At 49.4% G+C, this 24,338-nt stretch overlaps 1 protein-coding gene across 1 annotated transcript in view; it reads right to left on the bottom strand.

Moving 5' to 3' along the window:
- The window catches only part of LOC126278037 (cadherin-related tumor suppressor), an 817,086-nt gene that overhangs the window by 720,048 nt on the left and 72,700 nt on the right, over nt 1–24,338 (bottom strand). The window contains 3 exon segments of the mRNA XM_049977779.1: nt 8,749–10,311; nt 13,553–14,596; nt 21,169–21,753. Of these exon segments, the coding sequence (XP_049833736.1) occupies nt 8,749–10,311; nt 13,553–14,596; nt 21,169–21,753 (3,192 nt within the window).

The following is a 24,338-nucleotide window of genomic DNA, read 5'->3' as shown; positions in this document are numbered from 1 at the left end:
CACGAATGATGATGGTAATGAAATGATGAGGACAACACAAACACGGAGTCCCCGAGCAGAGAAAATCCCCAATCCGGGCGGGAATCGAAGCCGGGCCCCCATGATCTAGAGGCAGCAACGCTAGCCAACAGACCACAGGATGCGGACGACGTTAAATACTGAACTTCCTTCGGCAGAGGTTTTCCGCGTAACGCTCCCCCTGAACCTGCCCCGTTTCATCGCGAATTCAGCTGGCCCACTAGGCGCGCCTCACACAGCCGAGTACGGGTGAGACGCGCGCGCTCAGACAAGTGACCGCTGCATCCAAGTCACGGCTTCCGACATTACCTGGCATGAGCAGTTCCCCCGTCGATTAATGAGGGTCAATTCCTACGAATATTTTCGGGGCCGATTTCATTTTGGCCCGCCTGCACGTCGGCGAAACGGCAGCAAAGCCGTCCGCAGTGGCGTTTCGCTTATAACTGATGGCGTTCATTACGAGGTGCCTGTTGCGACGCTCCGCCGGCCGTGCTTGTTACGGAGATATTCTCCGGCCGAGCAGAACCTGTTCCCGGCTCGCAGGCACTCTACTTGTGCTGCGGTCGCCCTGCCGCCGTGTCATTTGTCGCTCGCGCTGTCTGCGAGAGCCGCGGCGGCCAGTTTGAGGACGCCTTACTTAACTTCTCAAACGCCTGCTGCAGCGTACAACACGTCGGGCCGTGAGCGTAACTGGGCTCGAGGACTCCTTACAAAACATAAGGGCGAGCATTGCTCTTCAGGGAGACACACCGTCTGCAGCGAAAGCAGGACAAGGCGGCTGCCGCCACTGCTGACTGTATGTACACACGAGACACATCCACAGAGAACGTTCCGAGCTTACGGGAACCGTCTGCCGATGGGCGGCACGGGTGCACACGGAAATCACTGAAACGCCGGCGTGCAGCCGACATTGCTGTCGCAAAACTTTTTCCAAGATGGGTCAAGCGTCTAAAATGCCGTTCTTTATATACACTATGTGATCAAAGTAACCGAACACCTGGCAGAAAATGACTTACAAGTTCGTGCCATCCTCGATCGCTAATGCTTGAATTCAGTATGGTGTTGGCCCACCCCTAGCTTTGATGACAGCTTCCACTCTCTCATGCATACGATCATTCAGGTGCTGGAAGGTTTCTTGGGGAATGGCAGCCCATTCTTCACGAAGTGCTGCCCTCAGGAGAGGCATCTATGTCGGTCGGTGAGGCCTGGGACGAAGTGGCGTTCCAAAACATCCCAGAGGTGTTTTATAGGATTCAAGTCAGGACTCTGTGCATGCCAGTCCATTACAGGGATGCTACTGTCGTTAACCACTCCGCCACAAAAAAATGGCTCTGAGTACTATGGGACGTAACTTCTGAGATCATCAGTTCCCTACAACTTAGAACTACTTAAACCTAACTAACCTAAGGACATCACTCACATCCATGCCCGAGGCAGGATTCGAACCTGCGACCGTAGCGGTGGCGCGGTTCCGGACTGAAGCGCCTATAACCGCTCGGCCACAGCGGCCGGCACTCCTTCTCAGATAAGAAAGCTAATTATCCACGGTGAATGCAGACGCATGTCTCTTGTATTACTTGCTTTCCCTGCGCACTGTAACCCCATTTAAAATCAACCGAGTTAAAACGTGTGGGCTATACTTTCTGTTCGTAAATCGTTTGAGTGCTGCACTCCTTACTTCTGAACTAGCACAGTAGTAGTAATAGCTATAAAGGCCCTTATGTACTGTGTCGTGCCATCAATTAATTCATTTATCTGTTTCTAAGCCTGTAATGAAGCAATTTATGGACTACTGCAAGCACTGTCTAGAACTGTAAGTAGGGTGTTTAGGTTTTTATATTGGTAAGGCTGCGTAGCACTCTGTATGAAAATCATTGATTGCTGTTTGCAGTCTTTGGCTGGTTGGCATTGTTGGAATATTCGCTATGGTAGTGTTGGGCAGTTGGACGTGAACAGCGCGTAGTGTTGTGCAGTTGGAGGTGATCCGCTAGCAGTGGTGGATGTGGGGAGAGAGGTGGAGGAGTTTCGAGAGGTTGCTATTAGTAGACGATCTGAACGTGTGTCCGCCAGAAAATGGAAATTTGTAAAGATGTCTGTCATATATATATGATGACTTTTGAACATTATTAAGGTAAATACATTGTCTCTTCACTATCAAAATCTTTCATTTGCTAACTATGCCTATCAGTAGTTAGTGCATTCAGTAGTTAGAATCTTTTATTTAGCTGGCAGTAGTGGCACTCGCTGTATTGCAGTAGTTCGAGTAACCAAGATTTTTGTGAGGTAAGTGATTCATAAAAGGTACAGGTTCTTGTTAGTCAGGGCCATTCTTTTGTAGGGATTATTGAAAGTCAGATTGCGTTGCGCTAAAAATATTGTGTGTCAGTTTAGTAATGATCAGAATAAGTAAAAAGAAAACTGAGTACGTTAAGTGTTGCTCAGCTGTTTGAAAATCAAATAACGTAGAAGTTTACGAGCACAGTCATTCATAATTTTTCAAAGGTTATGTTTCGCAACTTGGAGAAAACATTTTCTTGAGATATTAGCATTTGTTACGCATATGTCTCATTTTTATCACGAGCGATGTGCGGCACAAAGCACAGCTTAGCAGTGTAGTGGGTGGACTGTGTGAGGAACCTATAATTTCCAACCGCATTAGTGTACCTAACTGAGGTAAAGTAATTATTGATAACTTATATAATCAATATTAGAGTCTTACAGAATTGCGATAATACTAATGATCTTTTGAAAATAATTGAGTTTCGTGACTGAAATAGAATCGAATCGTTTAGTTTTTATCCCTCACAAAATTTCATTTTACCCCTCAGGGGGTAATTATCCCCAAGTTGTCAACCACTGCTCTACGAGCAGTAGAGAACATAGTAGAGAATGTAGAACGTGGAAGGCTTTTAATGAGATTATATTTGACTATGACCAATTAACTGACTATATCAATCATCGATTAGTCGTCTTAGTGAGAACAGATGTAAAATGTAGGCACTGTACGTAATGCGTTGAAATGGAATTAAGAAATGATGGGTATGTGTTACTCTGGCAGCAAACTCCCGCTACAAGGTGAACCCTAAAACTATACTTCTGTAGGAATGCAACGAAGCGAGACATTTTTAAAAGTAAATAGAAATAATGCATGCTTATCAGATTGACCGGTTGCTAAATAACAGAAAAACATTCGTTAGAAAAGTCCACCCGAACAGGCCATGAAGGCCCAACTGTACGAACCGGCCGCCGTGTCATCCTCAGCTGACAGGCCTCACTGGATGTGGATATGCACCACCGTATTTATAAATTATTGACACACTTCCTCACCAACACCCACCACTTATCACGACAGCACTGCTGTCGATGCAAAGCGTCTACAGGCGCCCTCAGCCGGCCCACACTTTCACGATTTCACAACACTGTGCAACCTGTGTCGGCGGTTTTTAGGAACAGCTCATCTCTGCTGCACCTTTTTTCTTCACAGGGGTGTCACTGCAAATTAAAGTCAGTGGTGTGGCCCTTGTTTGCGAGCCACTGAACTAGTGCCTAGAGCTAGCCGCTGTCCGTTGAAACGTGTTTCGTGAATCCGGTTTAACACCGGTGACTTTCTGGTCCAATGGATAGCTCGTAATGGTGCGTCTCGCGTGTCTTCGCGTATATCAGCTGGCAGCCACGGCGCGATTGGGTGAGGGGAAGTAAAGGATCAGCCAGCTGTGTCCAGGACAGAGCTCCAGAATCACGAGTACGCCCTACACGGGAAGCCTCGTCCGTCGGCATCGCTGCAGTCACTCAGGTTGTACAGGCAGTGAAACTTTCTGTGTCTCCTTGTTAGTATTTAATTTCTGTTCCGTGACAGTGCGAAATACGCATCAGCGTCTGATATTTATCCTACAAGTTTTATCCCGCGACAGACTATATACGTGAAGGCGAAATATTATTTTGATTTTTCAGAACCTAGTCAAAGAAAGACCCTTCTCTGTGGATAGGTAGGAAAATGAAGTGATAAGTCTCGAATGAAAGATGCTTCGATAATGAAAAAGTCTGGTCTCTTGAAGGATGAAAGTTCTTTTGGATGTTATGTGGCACTTAGAAACCAAACAAGATACAAAGGATAAACCAAAAATAAACTTAAACAACCAGACGTTTGGTGAAACGATTTTCTACAAATAAAAAATGAACCACATCAGAAAAACATTTAAGGTGCCTCTGCACGGAGCTCTAAACAATGTAGAGCATCTCAGGCGCTCACTCGCTAGCGGCTTAAACAGACCGCTGAGTGAAATTATACCACGCAAGTACCCTCTAGTACTCCTTAAAATTGTAAAAATTCAACTTTAAATCCCAGTCAGCACCTCATTCGCTGTACATGATTTCGAACATCATTCAAAGGCACATCAAATGTTTTTTCTACCTCTTGTATTTCTTATTTTTACACAAATAATTTCACAAAACAGTTGACAGTGTCTGTTCTACACCGCGCATTCATATATTTGATAGTTTCTTTCCAATTTCTTTTATCGTCAAGATTTGTTCAGAAAGGATGAATATAACATACCTAAATGTCTATCGGCATTCTATTACTATTAACAGTATGTAGAACAAGATAAAGCAGAGACTATCAATTTGTGCTGTGATCTGATTTTTTGACCCCTCATTTGCACCGATAAAAATACCTGTTTTTCCGTCGAGGGGAAGATTGTGTAGTAACGTACGATTCTTCCACTCTACACATACAGACGCGCGCGTGCGCTGATGTTGCTGGGGTTATATGGCGGCTACTGAGGTCGCTACAATGCTGACGCGATAAAATCTTACAAGCGGCGCGTGCAGTTGTTCCCTGATGTTTCTATTACAGGGAAACTAGAGTTTAAGACGCGGTGAAACGTTTTAGTGAAGCGCAAAGTGTTAGTGAAAGGCCTGGAAGGCTGAAGCGTTAACACGGGAATTTACGGAGCGCGCTCTACAGCCTGTGGTGAAACATTACGGCGAATCACTTGGTTGATTCTTCGAGCAGCTTGGAACACCTCACTCGACCGGTCGCAGAGCCACTAAACGTCTGAGGTTCCGGCCATGCCGACTTGGAGTAGTTCAAAAACTGCATAGTTTTGGTTCAGAAAAGCGTGTCGGAGATTCTCCCTTTAGGAAGTGAATAATAAGCTGAACACCACGTTTTACAGTGATAAAGCACGATTCCACTTTAACCGGTTATGTTAAGAGCCAGAACACTTGCATCTGGGCTGCCAATAATCCTGACATATTGCTTGAGACCCAACCTCACCCACAAAAAATTGGAGTGTGGTGTGCCATATCTAAGCAGGGAGTTGTTGGGCCAATATTTTCAACAAAACTTACTTCATTCGTTTATGCAGACGCCGTAAATCAGTTTATTGCCAGGCTTAAAGTGAATGAACGTTATTACTGGTTCCTACAGGACGCTGCAATAAAACGATGACATGTGCAGATTTCTTTTTGTGCGGCCATCCTGAAGAGAAGGTGTACAGGGCAAACCCGCTGCCGTAACTGTGGTAACAGTGGAACGTCTGCAGGCGTCTGCCGCCGACCTGGCAGTGCACGTGCTTACTACTAAGTGGAGCACAACCTTGGTATCTTTTACAAGTGACGGCGATAAGAGCGAATTCTGACTTGCCTCAATCATTCTGCAGATTACATCATTTTAGAAGAAGGGTGGTCGGCTATAAACCGACTTTGAGAGCAGACAACACTCACAACAAATGCAGATTTTGCATGAAAGTCTAAAAAATAAAACTTAACCTAAAAATTAGAGAAAAGCCAACACAAAAAAACTCTAAAAGTATTGCCGCTTTAAGTTTAATGTAATATGTAACATATTGATAGAAGTGTCGTCGCGTCGGGAAACGCTAAGTAAATTAAAAAAAAAAAAAAAGACAGCAAGTATCGTTTGTGGAAGAGCATTCTTTCATTGTGGGTGCGTATATTCGTGTTGTGTTTGGCGACAGGCCTTGCACTGCTGCTCGCTGCAGACTGGCTGGCGCAGCTTCGGGGCGCGCCTGGCCGGCCAGGTGGGAAGGCGGGGGCCGCTCCCCCTTCACGGCCGGGTCCGCATTGCAAATTTTTCGCTGTACATTAAGACACACTCCACAATTTCACATTGTTGTTTCCTAAACAGCTTACTTGAATATAAATCTCATGCTTCATCAGTTTTAGATGTATTCTATTTTTATCTTATTTTCTTAGCAGTCCCCCAACAGGAACAAAATATTACTGCTCACCTTAAACATACAGGTGCAAGAAGTTTCAAGTTTTATATCGTGCTTTTTAAACTTGATATTTTACTAGTGGACACAGTACTATCGACAATCTATCCGCACCGTCGTATAAATGGTTTCCGGGACGAAACGCGGAATTGTGATGCGAGATCTAGTCTCGCCGAAACATGCGTCTTCTGACAGTAGATGTATTTTGATACATTTTATTGCAGCTGCAAGATTTTAGGATTACAATAGCGTGCGTGCAGTTTTGAGTTTCTACCTCAAATTATTATTCCGACTTTTTTCTTTCTTTCACATTTTGTTTACTTACGCGACTTACGATTTTTTTTTTTTTTTTTAGTATTCACACATATACAGGGTGGCACAGTAAAACGGAAACATTTCCACACTCCAATAAAACTAGAAGTGACGAAGGACAGAAATTGCATTCGTAGTAATTGAAACTTTACAACTTTGCCATTTACGAAACATTGATAGCATTTATCGTTTTTTTTTTTTTTTTTTTTTTTTTTTTTTTTTTTTTTTTTTAAAATTACATCCCAGAGATGACGTCCTCCTGTACGAATACGTTCGTGAAATCTGCAGTTGAGATTCCTCGTTGACGGCTGCAACATCTCAGCTGGGATACTGTGAACTGCATCCCGAATTCTATGTTTTGACTCATCCAGGGGTTTTGGTCGAGTCGTGTACACTTTGCTCTTGAGGTAGCGCACAAGAAGAAATCACAAACGGATAAATTTGGCGATCTAGGGCGTGAGGGATCGTTACCGAATAGTGAGATCACACGGTTGCCTAACAATTCTCGCACACATGCCATTGATTGCCGTGCAGTGTGTGATGTCGCTCCGTCCTGTTGAAACCAGGCTTCTTGCGTGGTTGGAAAGTTGTTCAGTGCATGTCTACCGAAAGTTCGTAACATTTCTACTTAACGATCGGCACTGACAGTTATTGTATATTCCTGTTCATTTGCGAAAAAGTAAGGTCTGATAATCCCGTGTGATGAAACACCACACCATACTCTCACTTTACGAGCGTGTAAAGGGCGCTCAGCAACGTGGTTGGGATCTGTGTTTGGCCTGTAACGGTACTTTCGTTTATTCACATCAGTGAGATGAAAATTTGCGTCATCTGACACGCACAACTTGTTTAGAAATTCGTCGCGATATTTTTATTATCATTTGTTGACAGAATCCTAATCGTAACCGGTAATTTTTGTCCTTGAATTGTTGCACCATCTGCAGACTGTTCGGATGACATTTTAAATCAAAATGAAGACTGTTGCGAACACACTGCCCTGGCACATTCCAACCACTGCCGCTTCCTTACCAATTGAACGCGTGGGCTCCGTATGACAGACTGCCGTAGAGGAGGAACGTTCTGTGGAGAGCGCACACTTCTCGGTCGTCCTGCTGGCTTCTTCTTGAGGGCAGATCCAGTCTCTTCAAAGTCATTAATCCAACATTTTATGGCGTGTTTTGACAGAACGGCATTAAGACGTCGAAACTCCCTCTGCGCCGCTACCAAACTATCGATGTTTTCACCAAAAAATAAAAAATAAAAATAAAATAATTGTGGGTAACGCACGCTGTTGTCTTCTCCAGTTATCCACGAGTACTGAAATGGCGGACTGTTTACTCGCTAACTGCCACGAACCCGCAGTGCTGCCACCTGACCATGGCTGCCACTACTCATTGTAAACATTGATGTTATTCTGTGTCAGCCTCTATTCATTGACTATGTTTTAGCACGTATATCTAGTTAACTGAGGTGTCGTAAGCAATAAGCAGTGGCGATAATTGTGAGTCGAGTCGGAAGAAAGTGGGCTGCCGCTGCGGCAATAGCCTGCTTAAACTGTTAGGGCAAAATCATTTGATTTAGTACTGAATGCTAAACCTCAAAAAAGACGTACGAAAAAGTCTGCGAGAGCATATGTTCTTGAGTCTCACTCTTTTCCTGCTTTGTAGGTGCTGAAACGGGCGACTAGACAAGGCAGAAATCATCATTGTCAGTCAACCGTACAGATTCGTTCTGGCGGGCTTTTATTGAGATATATTTTAGCTCTACAATCTGGCGTAGCTGATGAGATTTAAACGGCCGAATAGAAATTTGCGGAACGTGGCAAAGAAACATCCAATTCGACAAGCTTCCTGCCCACCCCCAAAAAAGATAAATAAATAAAATAAAATGAAAGCTGCACTAAAATGGGACCCTCTGTTTAGGACCTACGACGCCACAGACAGATACACACGTTAAACTTAAGTAACACTTGTCTGTTTGCGTAGTTATCACTGGAGGCGAAGGACCGTGAATAGAGGCTCAGTAGGTTAATAACATATGCGAGGGCGCTGCGGGAGAGTCACTTGCCGCACTGAGAGGAGAGAGAGCGGGAGAGAGGGAGAGAGCGGTGAGGCGAGGCCTCGAGCAGGAGGCGCGCAGCTGAGCGGCTGCGGCTGCGGCCGCGGCCGGAGGCGGCACTCACCGTGGCGGTGGCGAGCGCGGGCGGCGCGCCGGCCACGACGACGGCGACGACGGTGACGAGGTAGCGGGGCGGGCCCGCCTCGCGGTCCAGTGGCGCGGCCGTGCTCAGCACGCCGAGGCGCGCGTCCACGTCGAAGAGGCGGTCCGCCTGGCGGCGCGCGCCGCCCGCCCACGTCACGTTGGTCACGTAGTACTCGATCTGGGCGGCGGGCGCGCCCGGCACGGCGGCGCGCACGCGCAGCACGCTCGCGCCCGCCGGCTCGTTCTCGTACACGCTGCCGCCCGCGTCGGCCGCCGGCTGGAAGCGCGGCGCGCCGGCGCCCGGCCCGGCCGGCGGCGCCGCCAGCACGGTGAGGTAGGCGTCGCTGGACTTGCGCTCCGCCTGCACCGCCTCGTCGCTCGCCTTGACGGCCAGGTGGTAGCGCGGCTCGGGCAGCGGCGCGCCGCGGCGCACCGTCAGCGCGCCCGTGTTGCGGTCCAGCCGGAAGTGGTCGCCGCCGGCGGCCGGCTCGGCGCTCACCAGGTCGTACGTGACGAGCCCGTTGGTGCCCGAGTCGAGGTCGCGCGCGCGCACCACCGCCACCAGCACGTCGTCGCCGGGCGGCAGGCGCGCCGCCGGCGGCAGCACGGCCGCGTTCATCGACACGAACTGCGGCGCGTTGTCGTTCACGTCCTCGACGATGACGGTGACGAGCTTCTCGGCCGAGAGGCGCGCCGACTCGGGCCGCGCGCGGTCCGTCGCGACCACGGTCAGCCGGAAGGTGTCGACGGCCTCGCGGTCGACGGGCAGCAGCGTGTGGATGACGCCGGTGGCCGGGTCGATGCCGAAATGCGCCGGCCCCGGCGGCTCCTGCGCGCCGATGCGGTACTCCACCTCGCCGTTGGCGCCCGAGTCGGGGTCCTCGGCGGCCACCGTGACGATGGGCGTGCGCTGCGGAATGCCCTCGCGGATCTGGCGCACGATGGCCGTGTTGGGGAAGGCGGGCGGGTTGTCGTTGCTGTCCTCGACGTCGACGCGGAAGAGCAGCGTGGTGGCGAGCCGCGGGTTGCCGCCGTCGGCCGCCGTCACGTTGAGCGCGTACGCCGCCAGCTCCTCGTAGTCCAGCGGCCGGTGCAGGTAGAGCGCGCCCGTGGCCGCGTCCACGCCGAACGCGTCGCGCCGGTTGCCGCCCGCCAGCGAGAAGCTCACCTCGGCGTTGACGCCCGCGTCCGCGTCGGCGGCGGCGAAGCGCGCCAGCTCGGTGCCGACGGGCGTCGTCTCGGCGACGGAGACGCGCGGCAGCAGCGGCGCCGTGAAGCGCGGCGCGTTGTCGTTCTCGTCGAGCACGTCGACGGCCAGCTCGGCGGTGGCGCTGAGGCGGCGCGCCGCGTCGGGGGCGGCGTCGCGCGCCTCCACCAGCAGCCGGTAGGCGGGCGCGCGCTCGCGGTCCAGCGGCGCCGCCACCGTCACCACGCCGGTGGCCGCGTCCACCGCGAAGCGGCCCTCCTCGTTGCCGCCGGCCAGCGAGTACCACACCTGCCCGTTGGCGCCCTCGTCCGCGTCCGCCGTGAACACGCGGAACACCTGCAACGACACCAGCCGCCCCGCTCACTGCGGGCTCCGCTGCTTCGCCCACCCGCCGGCCCTCTCCGCGGGGCCGTCCGGCTACAGGGACTTCCTCTTACGGACTTCACTGGGTTTGTTTACTTTTAAGTCAGCTAGGGGACTCCAACTTCCTCTGTCGAATTACATTGCATTTTAACCTGGCCACACCTCAATCCCAAAGATCCGTTGTGCAAGTAATACTCGCAGTGGATTGACTACCTGGAATAATATTGCGATTATAAAAATGATTCTGCCTGGAATCAGGTGGGGTCGATTGGATTCGTCGAGTGAACTGAGTGTTAAGACTGGAACCGTTAATTCCAGAATGAAAATTTCAGCCGCACCCCTGGCGAACAGACGTTGACCACTTTGCCTCTTGCTACAAGATAAACGCAAGGTGGATTTGATTTCGTTTTGCCTCGAATCGAATGGAAATTTTACAGGCAACATGGAAAAGAATACGGGGGTCAGAAAGGTATCTACAACTCAAACAGAAACCACTTTATAGTGACAAGTTTCGACAAACATGAAAGGGAAGCATTAGTTGAGAAGCTAGTGAGACAGGGTTGTTGCCTCACACCAATGTTATTCAGTCTGCACACTCAGCAAACAGTGAAGGATAACAAGGAGAAATTTGGAAAGGAAATTAAATTTCTCAGAGAAGTGTAAAAATATGAGGTTTTTGAAAGAAATTTCCGTTTTGGTAGGGCAGCAAAGGACCTCGAACAAAAGGTGAATGTAGTGGAAAGTGTCTTGAAAAGCGGATGTAAAATAAACATACGTACAACAACGGTAATGGAATGTTGTCGAATTAAATCTGGTGATAGTGAGGGAACACACTGAATATGGGAGATGAGTTTTGATACTTGGGAGGAGAAGGAGATAAGTGTTTAACGTCCCGTCGAGAACGATGTCATTTGAAACGGAGCACAAGCTCGGATTAGGGAAGTAAGGGGAACGAAAGCCGACGCGCCCTTTCAAGGGAACCATCCTGGTATCTGCCTCAACCGAATTAGGGAAATCGAAGAAAACGCAAACAGGATGGCCGGAGACGGGTTTGAACCGTCGTTCTCGCCAATGCTAAACACTGCGCTACCCATCTGGGTTTGGTTGAACAAGTTACTCTTCAACGTGTTGTCTAGAGTGCAGATTTCTATGGAAATGAAATGTAAACACTTTAGACAAAGAGAGTATAGTCCATTTTGAAAACTTGTGTTAGAGAACAACACTTGAGATGAGCTGGGTGAACTGAATAACCACTGTGGTAGTGAATCGAATTTTATGACAGAACTTGACTAAAAGTTGACAGGACCTACGCTAAGGCATCAAGGAATCGTCTGTCGATTAACAGTCAAAAGTATGGGGCTAAAAGCCTTAGAGGGAGACCCAGGCTCGGATCAGTAATGGGGATCAAACGGATGTCGGTCGCAGAGATCAGAGACATTGGATAGAGTGACATAGAGAACTGCATCGAACCAGTCTTCGGAATAAAGACCAGCATTTAGACGTACTCATTATGTTAATATGTTAAACTCTTTGTTTTGCTATGAATAACTTACGGTTGACTTATAATGATAATATACAGGGTTATTGTAAATGGTGGAACAATTTTCAAAAATTCGTGTGTATTCAAGTACAAATCCACAATGGACAAGTTTTATACCAATGACAAGAGGAAGTTTCAAAGAGTTTGGCGGGCGGGCGGTGATGGTTGCAGAAGCGGCCGGTAGAGTTCACACAGCAATAGGGCCGTCATTCTGTTTTATTGTCAGTTGTGGGTGAGATGGCGACTGTGGAGCACGAGGTTTTCTGCGTTTTTGAGTTCGCGAAAAGTGAGTCGGAAATTACAATTCAGTGGGCATTTCGAACCAAATTCAATATTCGATCACCAACTCGCAAAAGCATTAGAAGTTGGTTTAAGCAATTCAAACAGACGGAGTGTGTGCAAAGGAAAAAGCACAGCCGACCGGATGTGTCGGAGGATGCTGTCCGACTGGTTCAAGAAAGTTTTGTGCACAGTCCCAGTAAGTCTACCAACCAACTGCATGGAAAGTTCTGAGACGGCGTTTGTTGTACAAGCCCTACCGATTACAACTTGTGCAGGCTCTCAACCCCAATGACAGAGAGAAGCGTCTCGCATTTTGCGGTTATGTGCTAGCAAAGATGCAGGATGACGCATTTCTACAGCATATAATTTTTAGCCATGAAGCGACGTTCCATCTTAGTGGAAAAGACAACAGACACAGTGTTCGCTTATGGGGTTTGGAAAATCCACATTCACTATTGCAACAAGAAAGAGACTCACCGATGATCAACATGTTCTGTGCCGTATCCCGTACAAAGGCTTACGGTCCATTTTTATTAGCGGAAAGAACTGTAACGAGAATGACGTACCTGGACATGTTGGAAGAATGGCTGTTCCCTCAAGTTATGGCAGATTCCCATGGGTTCAGTTACCAACAGGATGGATCTCCGCCAATTGTCACGGTGACGTATGAGGCTTTTTGAATGACTCGCTTCCTCAGCGCTGGATCGGTCACAGGGGACTCGAGAACCTGGGTGTGCACTTCCGGCCACTGAGGTCTCCCCATCTCACAGCACGCGACTGTTTCTCATGGGGTCATGTGAAGGGAGCTCTGAACGATCTGCGGAACCAGATCACTGGTACTGTGCACTCAGTAACAGCACATACGGTTGAAATGGTTCAAACGGCTCTGAGCATTATGGAACTTAACTTCTGAGGTCACCAGTCGCCTAGAACTTAGAAGTACTTAAACCCAACTAACCTAAGGACATGAGAGACATCCGTGCCCGAAGCAGAGCTCGAACCTGTGACCGTAGCGGTCGCGCGGTTCCAGACTGTAGCGCCTAGAACCCCTCGGCCACCCCGGCCGGGAACAGCTGGTATGCTTTTGAGTGTGTGGGACGAGTTTGGGTACAGCGTAGATGTTTGCCATACAGCCGACGGTGGCCACACTGAACATTTATCACATTTATAATTATTAAATAATTATTAAAAACAATTTAATTACAAATTGTTAAATTTATTAAACTGACGTCAAACATTATGAACATTGAAACTCGATATATTCGGTGGTATAAAGCTCGTTCTATTTGGATTTGTACTGGAAAAAATACCGCGTTTTGGAAACGGGTCAATCATTTGGGATAACCGTGAAGCGGCACAGCCTGAAGTGAGAGCGGGCGAGCGAGCACGCACCTGGGTGCCGACGCCGGCGGCCTCGGACACCTGCACGCGGTACGGCGTGCGCAGGAAGCGCGGCGCGTTGTCGTTCTCGTCGGCGACGTGCACGTACACCTTGGCGCGGTCGGCGAGAGGCGGCGCGCCGTTGTCGGTGACGGTGGCCTCGAGCACCACGTAGCTCTGGCCCGTGTCGCGCACCAGCTGCTCGCGGTCGAACACGTGCAGCGTCTTGACGAAGCCGTTCTTGGGGTCGACGGTGAAGTCGCGCTGGTCGGCGCCGCCCGCCAGCGCGAACGTCAGCTCGGCGTTGCGGCCCACGTCGCGGTCCGACGCCGACAGCTTGCCCACGAACGAGTCGGGCGGCTCGTTCTCGCGCACGCGGAACTCGAACGTGGCGTTGGCGAACTGCGGCGCGTTGTCGTTCTCGTCGACGACGTGCACGGTGACGGGCACCTGCGACGAGCGCGGCGGGTCGCCGCCGTCGGACGCGGTCACCAGCAGCGAGTAGTAGTCGCGCTGCTCGCGGTCGAGCGCGCTGCGCACGTACAGCCAGCCGTCGGGGAAGACGCCGAAGCGGCCCGCGGCGTCGCCCTCGCTGATGGCGTAGCGCACCTGCCCGTTGGCGCCCAGGTCGGCGTCGGACGCGGCCAGCGCGAAGAAGCGCTCGTTGACGGGCGTCGACTCGAGCAGCGACGTCTCGTACGACGTGTGGTCGAAGACGGGCGTGTGGTCGTTGACGTCGACGACGAGCACGGAGAGGGCGTGGCGCGCGGTGCGCGGCGGCTGCCCGCCGTCGGTGGCGGCCACCTCGACGGAGAGCGCTGAGCCGGGCGGCGCGCGCACCGGCCGCCGCAGGAAGACGACGCCGCTGGCGGCGCCCACGCCGAACTGGCCGTCCGGGTCGCGCGCCAGGCTGTAGGCGAGCCGGCTGTTGGCGGCCGCGTCGCGGTCGCGCGCGCGGCACAGGCACACCTCCTGGCCCACGGCCGCGTTCTCCGCCAGCCGCACCTCGGCCGGCGCGCCCGGGAACTCGGGCGCGTTGTCGTTCACGTCCAGCACCTGCCGGCACACCACACACGCGCGCCGTCACTCGCGGAACCTCACAAGTGGGGCCCGAAGGCGAGGCGTGCCGCGTACCTTAGAATAGAAGACTCGCCCGAACCTACGACGTCCACAGAGAACCACATTAAGACCAATAAGATCCCTTAGACAGTAAACATCCAAAGAAACTGGCATACCTGCGTAATATGTCTGAAGTAGTGCTGGAGGGAACTGAGCTCTGTCCATAATCCGATAAGAGTACGAGGGGGCGGACATCTGTTCTGAGCAGCGCCTTCCCAGGCATGCTCAATAAAGTTCGTGTCTGGCGAGTTTGCAACCTAGCGGAAGTGTTAAACTAAGAACAGCATTCCTCCAGTCACTCAGTAGCAGTTCTGGACGTGTGGGATGTCGCACTGTCCTTCTGGAACTGACCAAGTCGTCGGACTGCACCGTGCACGTGAATGAAAGCAGGTGACGAGACAGGATGCTTACGTACGTCTGACCTGTCAGAGTCGTACCTAGAGCTATCAACAGTCCCATACTCCAACTGCACACGCCCCACACCATTTCGGAGACTCTACTGCTGACATGCAGGGCCCACGGATTCGTGAGGTTGTCTCCATACCCGTACATGTCCATTCGCTCGATACAATTTCAAACGAGACTCGCCCGACCGGGCAACATGTTTCCAGTCACCAACACTCCAGTGTCGGTGTCGACGGGGCCAGGCGAGGCGTAAAGCTTTGTGCCGTGCAGTCATCAACGGAATACGAGAGGACCTTAGACTCCGAAAGCCCACGTCGATTATGTTCCGTTGAATGGTTAGCGCGCTCACACTTGTTGATGGCCAGCATTGAGATATGCAGCAAATTGCGGAAGGGCCGCACTTCTGTCACGTCGAACGACTCTCTCAAGTCGTCGTCGGTCCCGTTCTTGCAGGATCTTTCTCCGGTCGCAGCGATGTCGGACATTAGATATTTTGCCGCATTCCTGATATTTACGGTACACTGATGAAATGGACGTACGGGAAAATCCGCACTTCACCGCCTCCTCGAAGACGCTGTGTCCCATCGCTCGTGCGCCGACTACAAGATCACTTTCAAACTCACTTAAATCTTGATAACCTGCAATTGTAGCAGCAGTAACCATTCTAACAACAGCACCAGACACTTGTTTTCTCATATCGGCCTTGCCGACCGCAGTGCCGTATTCTGCCTCTTTACACAAACCACTGTCTGAATAGGCATTCCTATACCAGTTTCTTTGGCGACTGAGTATATAAATCTATGAATTTCCTAACGTTATTAGTCACAGCGGAAAAGTTCTCTTTGCTGATGGCAGCAGTGTCATAGGAAAAAAAAAACTGCTTGGAGAGAAAAGAAAAACCCACAAGGAAGTTTACAATAAGTCAGTATAAAAGTAACTTACAACGTAAAGAAAACAAACGCTATGAATTTCATTTTGAACCTTCATAGGTTTCCTAACGAACACAAAATTTCTACTCGTTCATTTACCAATCAGTTGTGCATTTCAAAAATATCTTTGATAATTACTGCACAAACAGCACCGCCCATGACCATGGATCAAGATCTAACTGAACGTACATTTACAGAGACAGCATAAACATAAAACTCAAACAGCATCTACTGGCAAGAAAGAAAACTCTAAAATAAAGAGATCACTAAAACAAACATGTTGAAAAAGGCAATTAAGAAGTGGCTGTTAAGCAATATATTCTATACATTGAACGATTATTTTGATAACACTGAGTACAGTCTTGGTAAAAAAATGTAACATAAATAAAAATAATAATGACAATAACAAAACGTCTATCATTTCATATAAGACTTTCATCTTATTTTTTGCTTTCCTTTTCTGTGGAAAAACACACCCACAGAACTATGCAATGTGTTGAAACCCTATCCTCCTTCTGAGCACAACGTCTCACTCATTACAGACAGATGCTGATTCAGTTTTTACGTCTAACAAATATGAAGTTGCAGTACAGGAAACAGACCAAACATCGTCACTATCGTCTTCATATCAGCTGATAGTGTGTGTAGTGTCTACCTTGTATGTAGTATGTGCAGCGACAAAGTGAGAAGTGAATGAAAAGTATAGCACAAGCTTTTTAAATTATTAAACTACTTATTTCCTACACAATATTGCACTAGGGATAAACCGGATGAGATGGCACACTTTAAAAGGCTGGCCTTGTATTCAGCAGAGTAATGCCTTCGATTTTCACGCGACCATCCTGATTTAGGTACCTCGCAATTTCCCTTAACCACTTCAGGCTGGTTCCTACTACGCGGACACGGCCCCCCACATGTCCCAAACGAGATTTTTTTCAGTCCCCAAAGAAAGCAAATCACCTCTCCTGTGTTTTAAAAATAACACAGTTTTGCACACCAGAAGTTAATTGTGATACAGCATATGTTTCAATGTCGAAGATACGACCATTCAGCACCGACAGGACCATCCGGTAAAAAATGTGTGTTCTACAGTTCACAGATGTCACAACGAGGTAAGAGCAGGGAGCAGCCTGGAAAGAAAATGTGTACTACAGCCTCGGGTATATGAACGCAAACAAGAGGAGAGGATAGTCAGTGAGGAAAGTGTTCCGCAACCAGGAAAGAAGGTGTGTTCTGCAGTGCCAGAGGTATCAGATCAGTGCTCCGTAGGAACAGAAGTTGGGGACGAAAGCTTGATCTGCTGTCTCAGAGATACTAACGCTCGGTAAGAACAGGAGCAGCCAGGAAGACGGTGCGCTCTGCAGTCTCAGAGAAATCAGCGCTCTGCACAACAAGAGCTGCCAGAGAACAAAATGTATTCTGTAGTCTAGGAGATATCAACGCGCGATAGGAAGCGGAACAGCTAAGGAAGAAGATGTGTTCTGTAGTATTAAAACTATCAAAGCTCAGTCTAATTCTTCAGGTATCCTGAGTTTTCCTTGGTAGTGACAACATATGAACTTTCAGAAATATAGGTGATGTTAATAGTAACCTAATATCATAAAGTAGACGAAGTGTCAAATACGTAGTTTTCTTACTGTCACTATCTATCTATCTTTCTATCTTTACTTATTTAAACCATTACATATAACTGTAGTGTTTTCACTTTTTTGCTGAACATATGTAGCCTTCAGTTTATTTTCTTTTGCAAGATCTTGAATATCTTGGCATGTCGTCTCCCGGAATACTTCTGACTTTTCCTTATATTTCGGTGCTGAGAGCCCTTTGGTTCTACTGTAGTTGTAATTCACCATCACTTGTCTAATAATTGTTTTCCTCACCCAGCGAGATGTAATGCACTCTTTCGCGAGCAGCATGATTCAGATTCCCGCCAGGTCAGATTTCAGCATTCCACGCTGTCGCTGCAACTGGTGAGAGAGACTATGGTCGGTATACAGCCCCATCAGTGCTCTGTATGAACAGGAGCTGCTGGAGAACAAAATGTATTCTGTAGTCTAGGAGACATCAATGCGCAATAGGAAGAGGAACCGCTGGCTGCTCCTGTTCCTACCGAGCGTTGATATCTCCGAGGTAGCAGAGCACGCTTTCATCCCCAACTTCTCCTGTTCCTACAGAGCATTGATATCTCTGACACTACAGAAGACATCTTCTTTCTTGGTTGCGGAACACTTTCCTCACTGGCTATCCCTGCTTCTACCAACTAGTGCCCTGTGTCTAACGAACTCCTCTTCGTTTCTTAACTTTTTTTAAATATTCTTGTGTGTCCAATTTTTTTCAATCGGATCGGCAGTTTGCCGCACCCTTCAACTGCAATCGTTTGGAGTTTTTCATCCACTAGTTCTGCACCAAGTTCGTCATAAAACTGCTTTTACTCTTCGCTTATATAACGAAACAGTGTCCGTATAACAGTACCCTTGCAGACTTCATTACGACGCATCCTCTTACACACGCTAGACTGATGAGTGATCATACTGGCAGCCAAGTATCTGGGAGCGGTGCCATCACGCAAGCTGAAATTACAGAAGAAATGCTTCGAGCTGCTCATGTTGAATTATATTTTTTAATTTCGAGATTGATATGTGCGTTTTCTTTTCCCACAAGCTTTGCCAAAACATTTGAAATAAAAAGACAAGTGATGTCAACACTTCTTTAACCAGAAAGTTGCTGCTGTTTATTATCTCTAAATTGTGATGTATTATACTGTAGATTCGGTTGTGCTTAATTAGCGAACTGTATTGGCGTTTTGTCTTTTGAGAGCGATTTCTGACAGCCAGAATGTGGAGCACTGTGCCGTTCCTCAGGATCCTTTCCAACTTCGTACATCACTTCCTGCCACTGCTAGACAACGCTTCACGGAAACCAGTAGTCCGTTCCCTGGTTACCCACGAGGTAAGAATCAGCGGGAAGAGAGGATTTTCCTACTTATCTTCGCTAGAATGGTTCGCCCCATTGGGGGCCTTTTTCTGTTATATTATATGCAGTGTTGCAGACTCCATTATTCTACAAGTCACAAAGATGAGTAAACCTTTTTAACTCATTTGTGTTCACTTTTTACTAATTTACTAGAGTATTGTAGAACCTTCGCTCTCCTTTCTTTTTACCTGACCCTGGGGCATAGCTGCGTAATGGTGGAAGGGAGATTCTGCGTTAGAGGTGTAGTGCACCAGAAGCCGTTTCACCAACTCACAAACTCATCCTACCCAGACATCAGTGGCAACTCGGCGTCCACAGCAATAGCGACGAGGCCTTTACAAAAAAGGTTCACATAAAAAGGTGACTTGGCGTCACTCAAGTGGTTTCGAGGGCAATTGACGCTGTCATTCAGCACTCTCCCACGCGCAAAGGAACCGAGTTGTGTGAAGACTGATCGAGATTCCCATTAGCCGGTCCACCTCGGCAAAGATCGGGAAAGGGCGACCGAAATAAATCTTATTAAACGAAGCTACAGATATCACGATATCATATTTCAGAGAATTACAGATACCATACAGGCAATGGACCACGGTCGCCATACCGAAGACGCCCATGTTCCATTCCAGGGGCAAGTGACAATGTTTTTGGACGAAGTCCATATTCGACTGCAATATCTGAAAATACATGTACTAATTGTGGACGTGTGGCTCTCGGTGTTTTTCCTAGAAACAGAAGCAAAAATTTAAATAATTAATCAACATATATCGTGTGCAGAAACGGTCTCAGTCCTGGCCTGGGCTAGCGTTTAAATGTCGAGTAATGTTGTGAAATGGTACTTGTCGTACTACACTGAAGCGCCAAAGAAACTGGTATACGCATGCACATTAAAATATGCACATTGAGATATGTAAAGAGGCGGAATACACCGCTGTGGTCGGCAACGCCCAAGTGTCTGCCACAGTTGGATCGGTTACTGCTGCTATAACGACAGGTTACCAAGATTTAAGTGAGAATGAACGTCGTGTTATTGTAGGCGAACGAGCGATGGGTCACAGCATTCAGAAGTACCGAAGAAGTGAGGATTTTCGCGAACGACCACTTCAGAAGTGCACTGTGAATATAAAAAAATCCGGTAAAACGTCAAATCTTCCGGCATCGCTGCGGCCGGAAAAAGATCCTGCAAGAACGGGACCAACGCCGACTGAAAAGAATCCTTCAACTTGCCAGAAGTGCAACCCTTCCCACAAATTGCTGTAGATTTCAACGGTGGGCCATCAGCAAGTGTCTGCGTGCAAACGATTCAAAGAAACATCGTCGATATGGGCTTCTGGAGCCGAAGGTCCAGTCGTGTACGACAAAAAGCTTTACGCCTCCCATGGGACCGTCGACACCGACATTGGATGGTTTTAATGGTTCAAATGGCTCTGAGCACTATGGGACGTAATTTCTGAGGTCATCAGTCCCCTAGAACTCAGAACTAGTTAAACCTAACTAACCTAAGGACACGACACACATCCATGCCAGAGGGAGGATTCGAACCTGCGACCGTAGCTGTCGCGCACCTAGAACCGGTCGGCCAATCCGGCCGGCCTCGACATTGGACTGTTGATGACTAGAAACATGTTGCCTGGTCGTACGAGTCTCACTTGAAATTGTATAGAGAGGATGGACGTGTACGGGTACGGAGTCAACGTCACGAGGCCACGGACGGTGCACGTCAGCAGGGGCTTCTCAAGCTGGTGGAGGCCCTATAACGGTGTGTGTCGTACGCACCGGGAGTGATATGGCGCCCGTGGTACGTCTAGATAACGACTCTGACAGGTGACACGTACGTAAGCATCTTATCTAATCACCCGCATCCATTCATATACTTTGTGCATTTCGACGGATTGGGAAATTTCAGTAGGACAATGCGAACCCAACACGTAGAGAATTGGTACAGAGTGGCTCCAGGAACACTTTTCTGAGTGAAACAGTTGGCTAGAAATCTCTGGGACGCCTCGCAACGCGCTGTTCAGAAGAGATCTCGACCCCGTCTTACGGATTTACGGGTAGCCGCGCAGGATTCGTGCGTCAGCAGGACTCGAGACATTAGTCGTGTACTGTGGGGGGCCCTGCACGGTGTACCAGTTTCTTTGGCTCTCCAGTGTAGCTGCACTGCGGACCGCGCCCGGCCCGGCAGGGAGCGCCGTGGCGACTGACCGTGACGTTGACGACGGCCTCCCCCGCGGCGGGCCCGGCGCGCGCCAGCACGCGCAAGCTGTAGCGCGCGACGCGCTCGCGGTCCAGCGGGCCGCGCGTGCTCAGCACGCCCGACGCCGCGTCCACGGCGAAGCTGCCCTCGGGGTCGCCCGCCACGACGGCGTACGTGACGGCGGCGCCGGCCTGGTGGGCGCGCGCCACGCGCACGCGGCCCACGACGCGGCCGCCCGCCGCCGGCGCCGCCCCCGCCGCCGCCTCCGAGCCGTCGTCCTCGGCGACCTCGAAGTGGTAGCCGGCGGCCGAGTCGAACTCCAGGACGGCGAGGCGCGCGCTCGCCACCAGCTCCACCGTGGCGTCCGGGTCTGCGCGCCGGCCGCCGCCGTCGCGCGCCGACACGCGCAGCCGCCACACCGGGCCGCCGCCCCCGGCGTCGTCGCCGCCCCCGGCGTCCTCGGGCAGTGGCAGCGGCGCGCGCAGCGTGACGGCGCCGGAGCGCGGATCGACGGCGAACAGCGCGGCGTCTCCCGCCTCCAGCGCGAAGCGTAGCTCGGCATTGACGCCCTCGTCGCGGTCGCTCGCCGACACCTGCAACCCACACGGCCGATGCAGCGCGCGCGCCCCACTGCGACTTCGGAAAACAGTTGCCACACACAGAAAGCGCTACACCGCGAGGGCACTTTATAAGACGTGTAAGCGGGTGGACGGATGGAGACGGTGGTACCGGCGCACGATGGCAAGGTCCTTAGCGCCAGGACAAAAACAGATGAGGACGACTAAAATACCCAGTAGAGAACGATAAGGCGGCAAGTAACATACCTGTGACAAAGGGTGGAAGACTGTGCGGGGACCCACACCGAAGCAGGGGATGAAGTGTGGCGTCAGTAGTAAAACATTAACGACACAGGAAGAAAGTGGTAGAAGGAACTAAAACAATAGAGCAAATGGAAGTGGCCGGTTGACCGCAAGCAGAAAAAAGAGGAGCCAGCCACTCTGAAACACACTAAAAGCTCAAGTCCAGACACGTCGCAAAACTTTAAAACCCTAGTAGCACCCCTCTCGTCATCGTCTAAAATAGAGGGCAGATCCCACCAATTTTTGCTGCTACCCTTGCATCACGATGTAAAATTCACTCTGTTAAAATGTGACGGGTAGAGACGCGTACAGCACAAGCGTCACGAAACCTGGGACCCTCCCGCCGTAATACAAAGCTACGTGTGGGGGGACAGTGTCCAGCTGCAGCAAGAGTGAGTGCCACCCCCACCCCGCCTGAGCCACTGGCGGGACGAACGACACGGCCGGACTGTTGGCTTCACCAGCCATTCCTCCTCCCTCGACTGCATGCACTTCCTGTGTACGACTGAAACGACACCGTGCAAGGGAATAGGACGTGCGCTACCTCCTACCCTACGCAGGACTCCTTTGCAGTCCGATCGGCCTGTTCACGTGCAAGCGACGGCACTCTTCCCCTCGACAGTCGATAGCAGTTTAACGAAGCAGCTACGGAAGCGAAGAGAGCCTTCACCACAGATTTAAGTCGAGCCTGCTTGACAAAAGTGAGATGAACGAAGTGAAACTGGTCGAGGGAGAGCTGCTTCTTTTTACACATTCATCTCAGCAGCCGTCACTGGACGTCAGTTCTGTGCAGTGTGTTACGTCTCGTGTAGTGTCAACGAGTTACAACAGTACGATAATGAACTACAATGTCCGCTATGGGCGGGACTCGAAATGGTAACCATTACACCATCGCAGCACAGTGGTCGGTACTTCTGCACGATCTACCCCAGTCGAGTGCCTTCCTCCAATACAAACTTCAATTCATATCTTCAGCCTATAGTCGCAAATTTTTATTCAATTCTTCTGCATCCATCATTATCGTAGATAAACATGAGACTTAATGTCTCGGGCATAATTTAATCGTAAGATCCAGTAGGTTTAAGTAGCTCTAAGTTCTAGGAGATTGATGACCATAGATGTTAAGTCCCATAGTGCTGAGAGCCATTTGAACTACAGGACTTCCCCATTACGTTCAACGCTGCGATGCCGGACAGCCGTGGCAATAGTGGCAGTGTGAGGAGGAAGTAAGCTGAAGATGTGAATTCAAGTTTGTGTTGGGGAGGGCACACTGAGTAGTTTGTGCAGCACTGTTAACCATAGAGCTGCGATGGTGTAATAGTCATCATTTCTGCCTATTAAGCAAGAAGACTCATTCATTTCTTCTGCTTCCATCATTATCGTACATAAACATTAGACTTAAATTTCTCGGGGAAGATTTAGTTATAAGATGTTAAAACAGTGTACGATGTGCTTACGTTTTTGCGTAAAAACAGCGAAGCATGTTTGACTTATTACAATGACTGTACCGTATTTACAAATGCTGGCTCGATGTCACTAAAAACCAGTTCCACTCGAGTATCTGGATGTGGCTTTTACGCATAAATTGACTTCCGATTCTCTTTCTCTGTAAGTTTGGTGCGCTTTCTATGGCAAGATACATCTGTCTTATTGTTTTCTGCTCTGAACATGGTCGTCATAGACCTAAACTAATTACCCGTTGTAAAATATTCTAGCCCGTAACTGAAATAAACTAGAGACACCTTTCCTGGACTTCTGTGGGTTACTACCGTCACTATGTCGGAAATGGTCAATGCGAGGAACGTTCAATGGATTTGAAAATAAAATTTTGCCTTCGGTTCTGAGTAAAAAACCGAACAAGTTTTGGTCTTAAGTAAATTTACTTGGTCGCTGGACCAACGAAAGGTAACAATCGACAGCAAAAATGCCCAGGTCATTCCACTTTTCAAGAATGGTCGACCGATACATGCATCTAAATGCGTGCGACCAACTATACTCCCGCATTTCTCACGTCCATCTGTCCTAGATTTATCGACCATACTCTGTGCTCTTTTCGTCAATAAAATTCAGATTTCCGCGGCCATCGCCGAACAGGTTGATGGCATGTTTTTGATTTCAGAGAGCCACTAACAACGGTCCGCGCTTACCTAGAGTCGGAGCAGATCTGATAGCATGCAGGACTCACTTAGAGACAGAAACCACAAAACAGAATCGACAGACATACACGTAACTGCAGGACTATCCTAAAGGGGTGTGGCAGGGTTTTACTGTTTAACAACGCGGATATCGCTGCAAATTCCATGAGATTGTTCGCACAC

The sequence above is a fragment of the Schistocerca gregaria genome, chromosome 6, assembly GCF_023897955.1.
Source record: "Schistocerca gregaria isolate iqSchGreg1 chromosome 6, iqSchGreg1.2, whole genome shotgun sequence".
Lineage (NCBI taxonomy): Eukaryota > Metazoa > Arthropoda > Insecta > Orthoptera > Acrididae > Schistocerca > Schistocerca gregaria.
The sequence above is the reverse complement of the archived record's forward strand: the minus strand, read 5'-3'. Positions and strand labels throughout refer to the sequence as shown.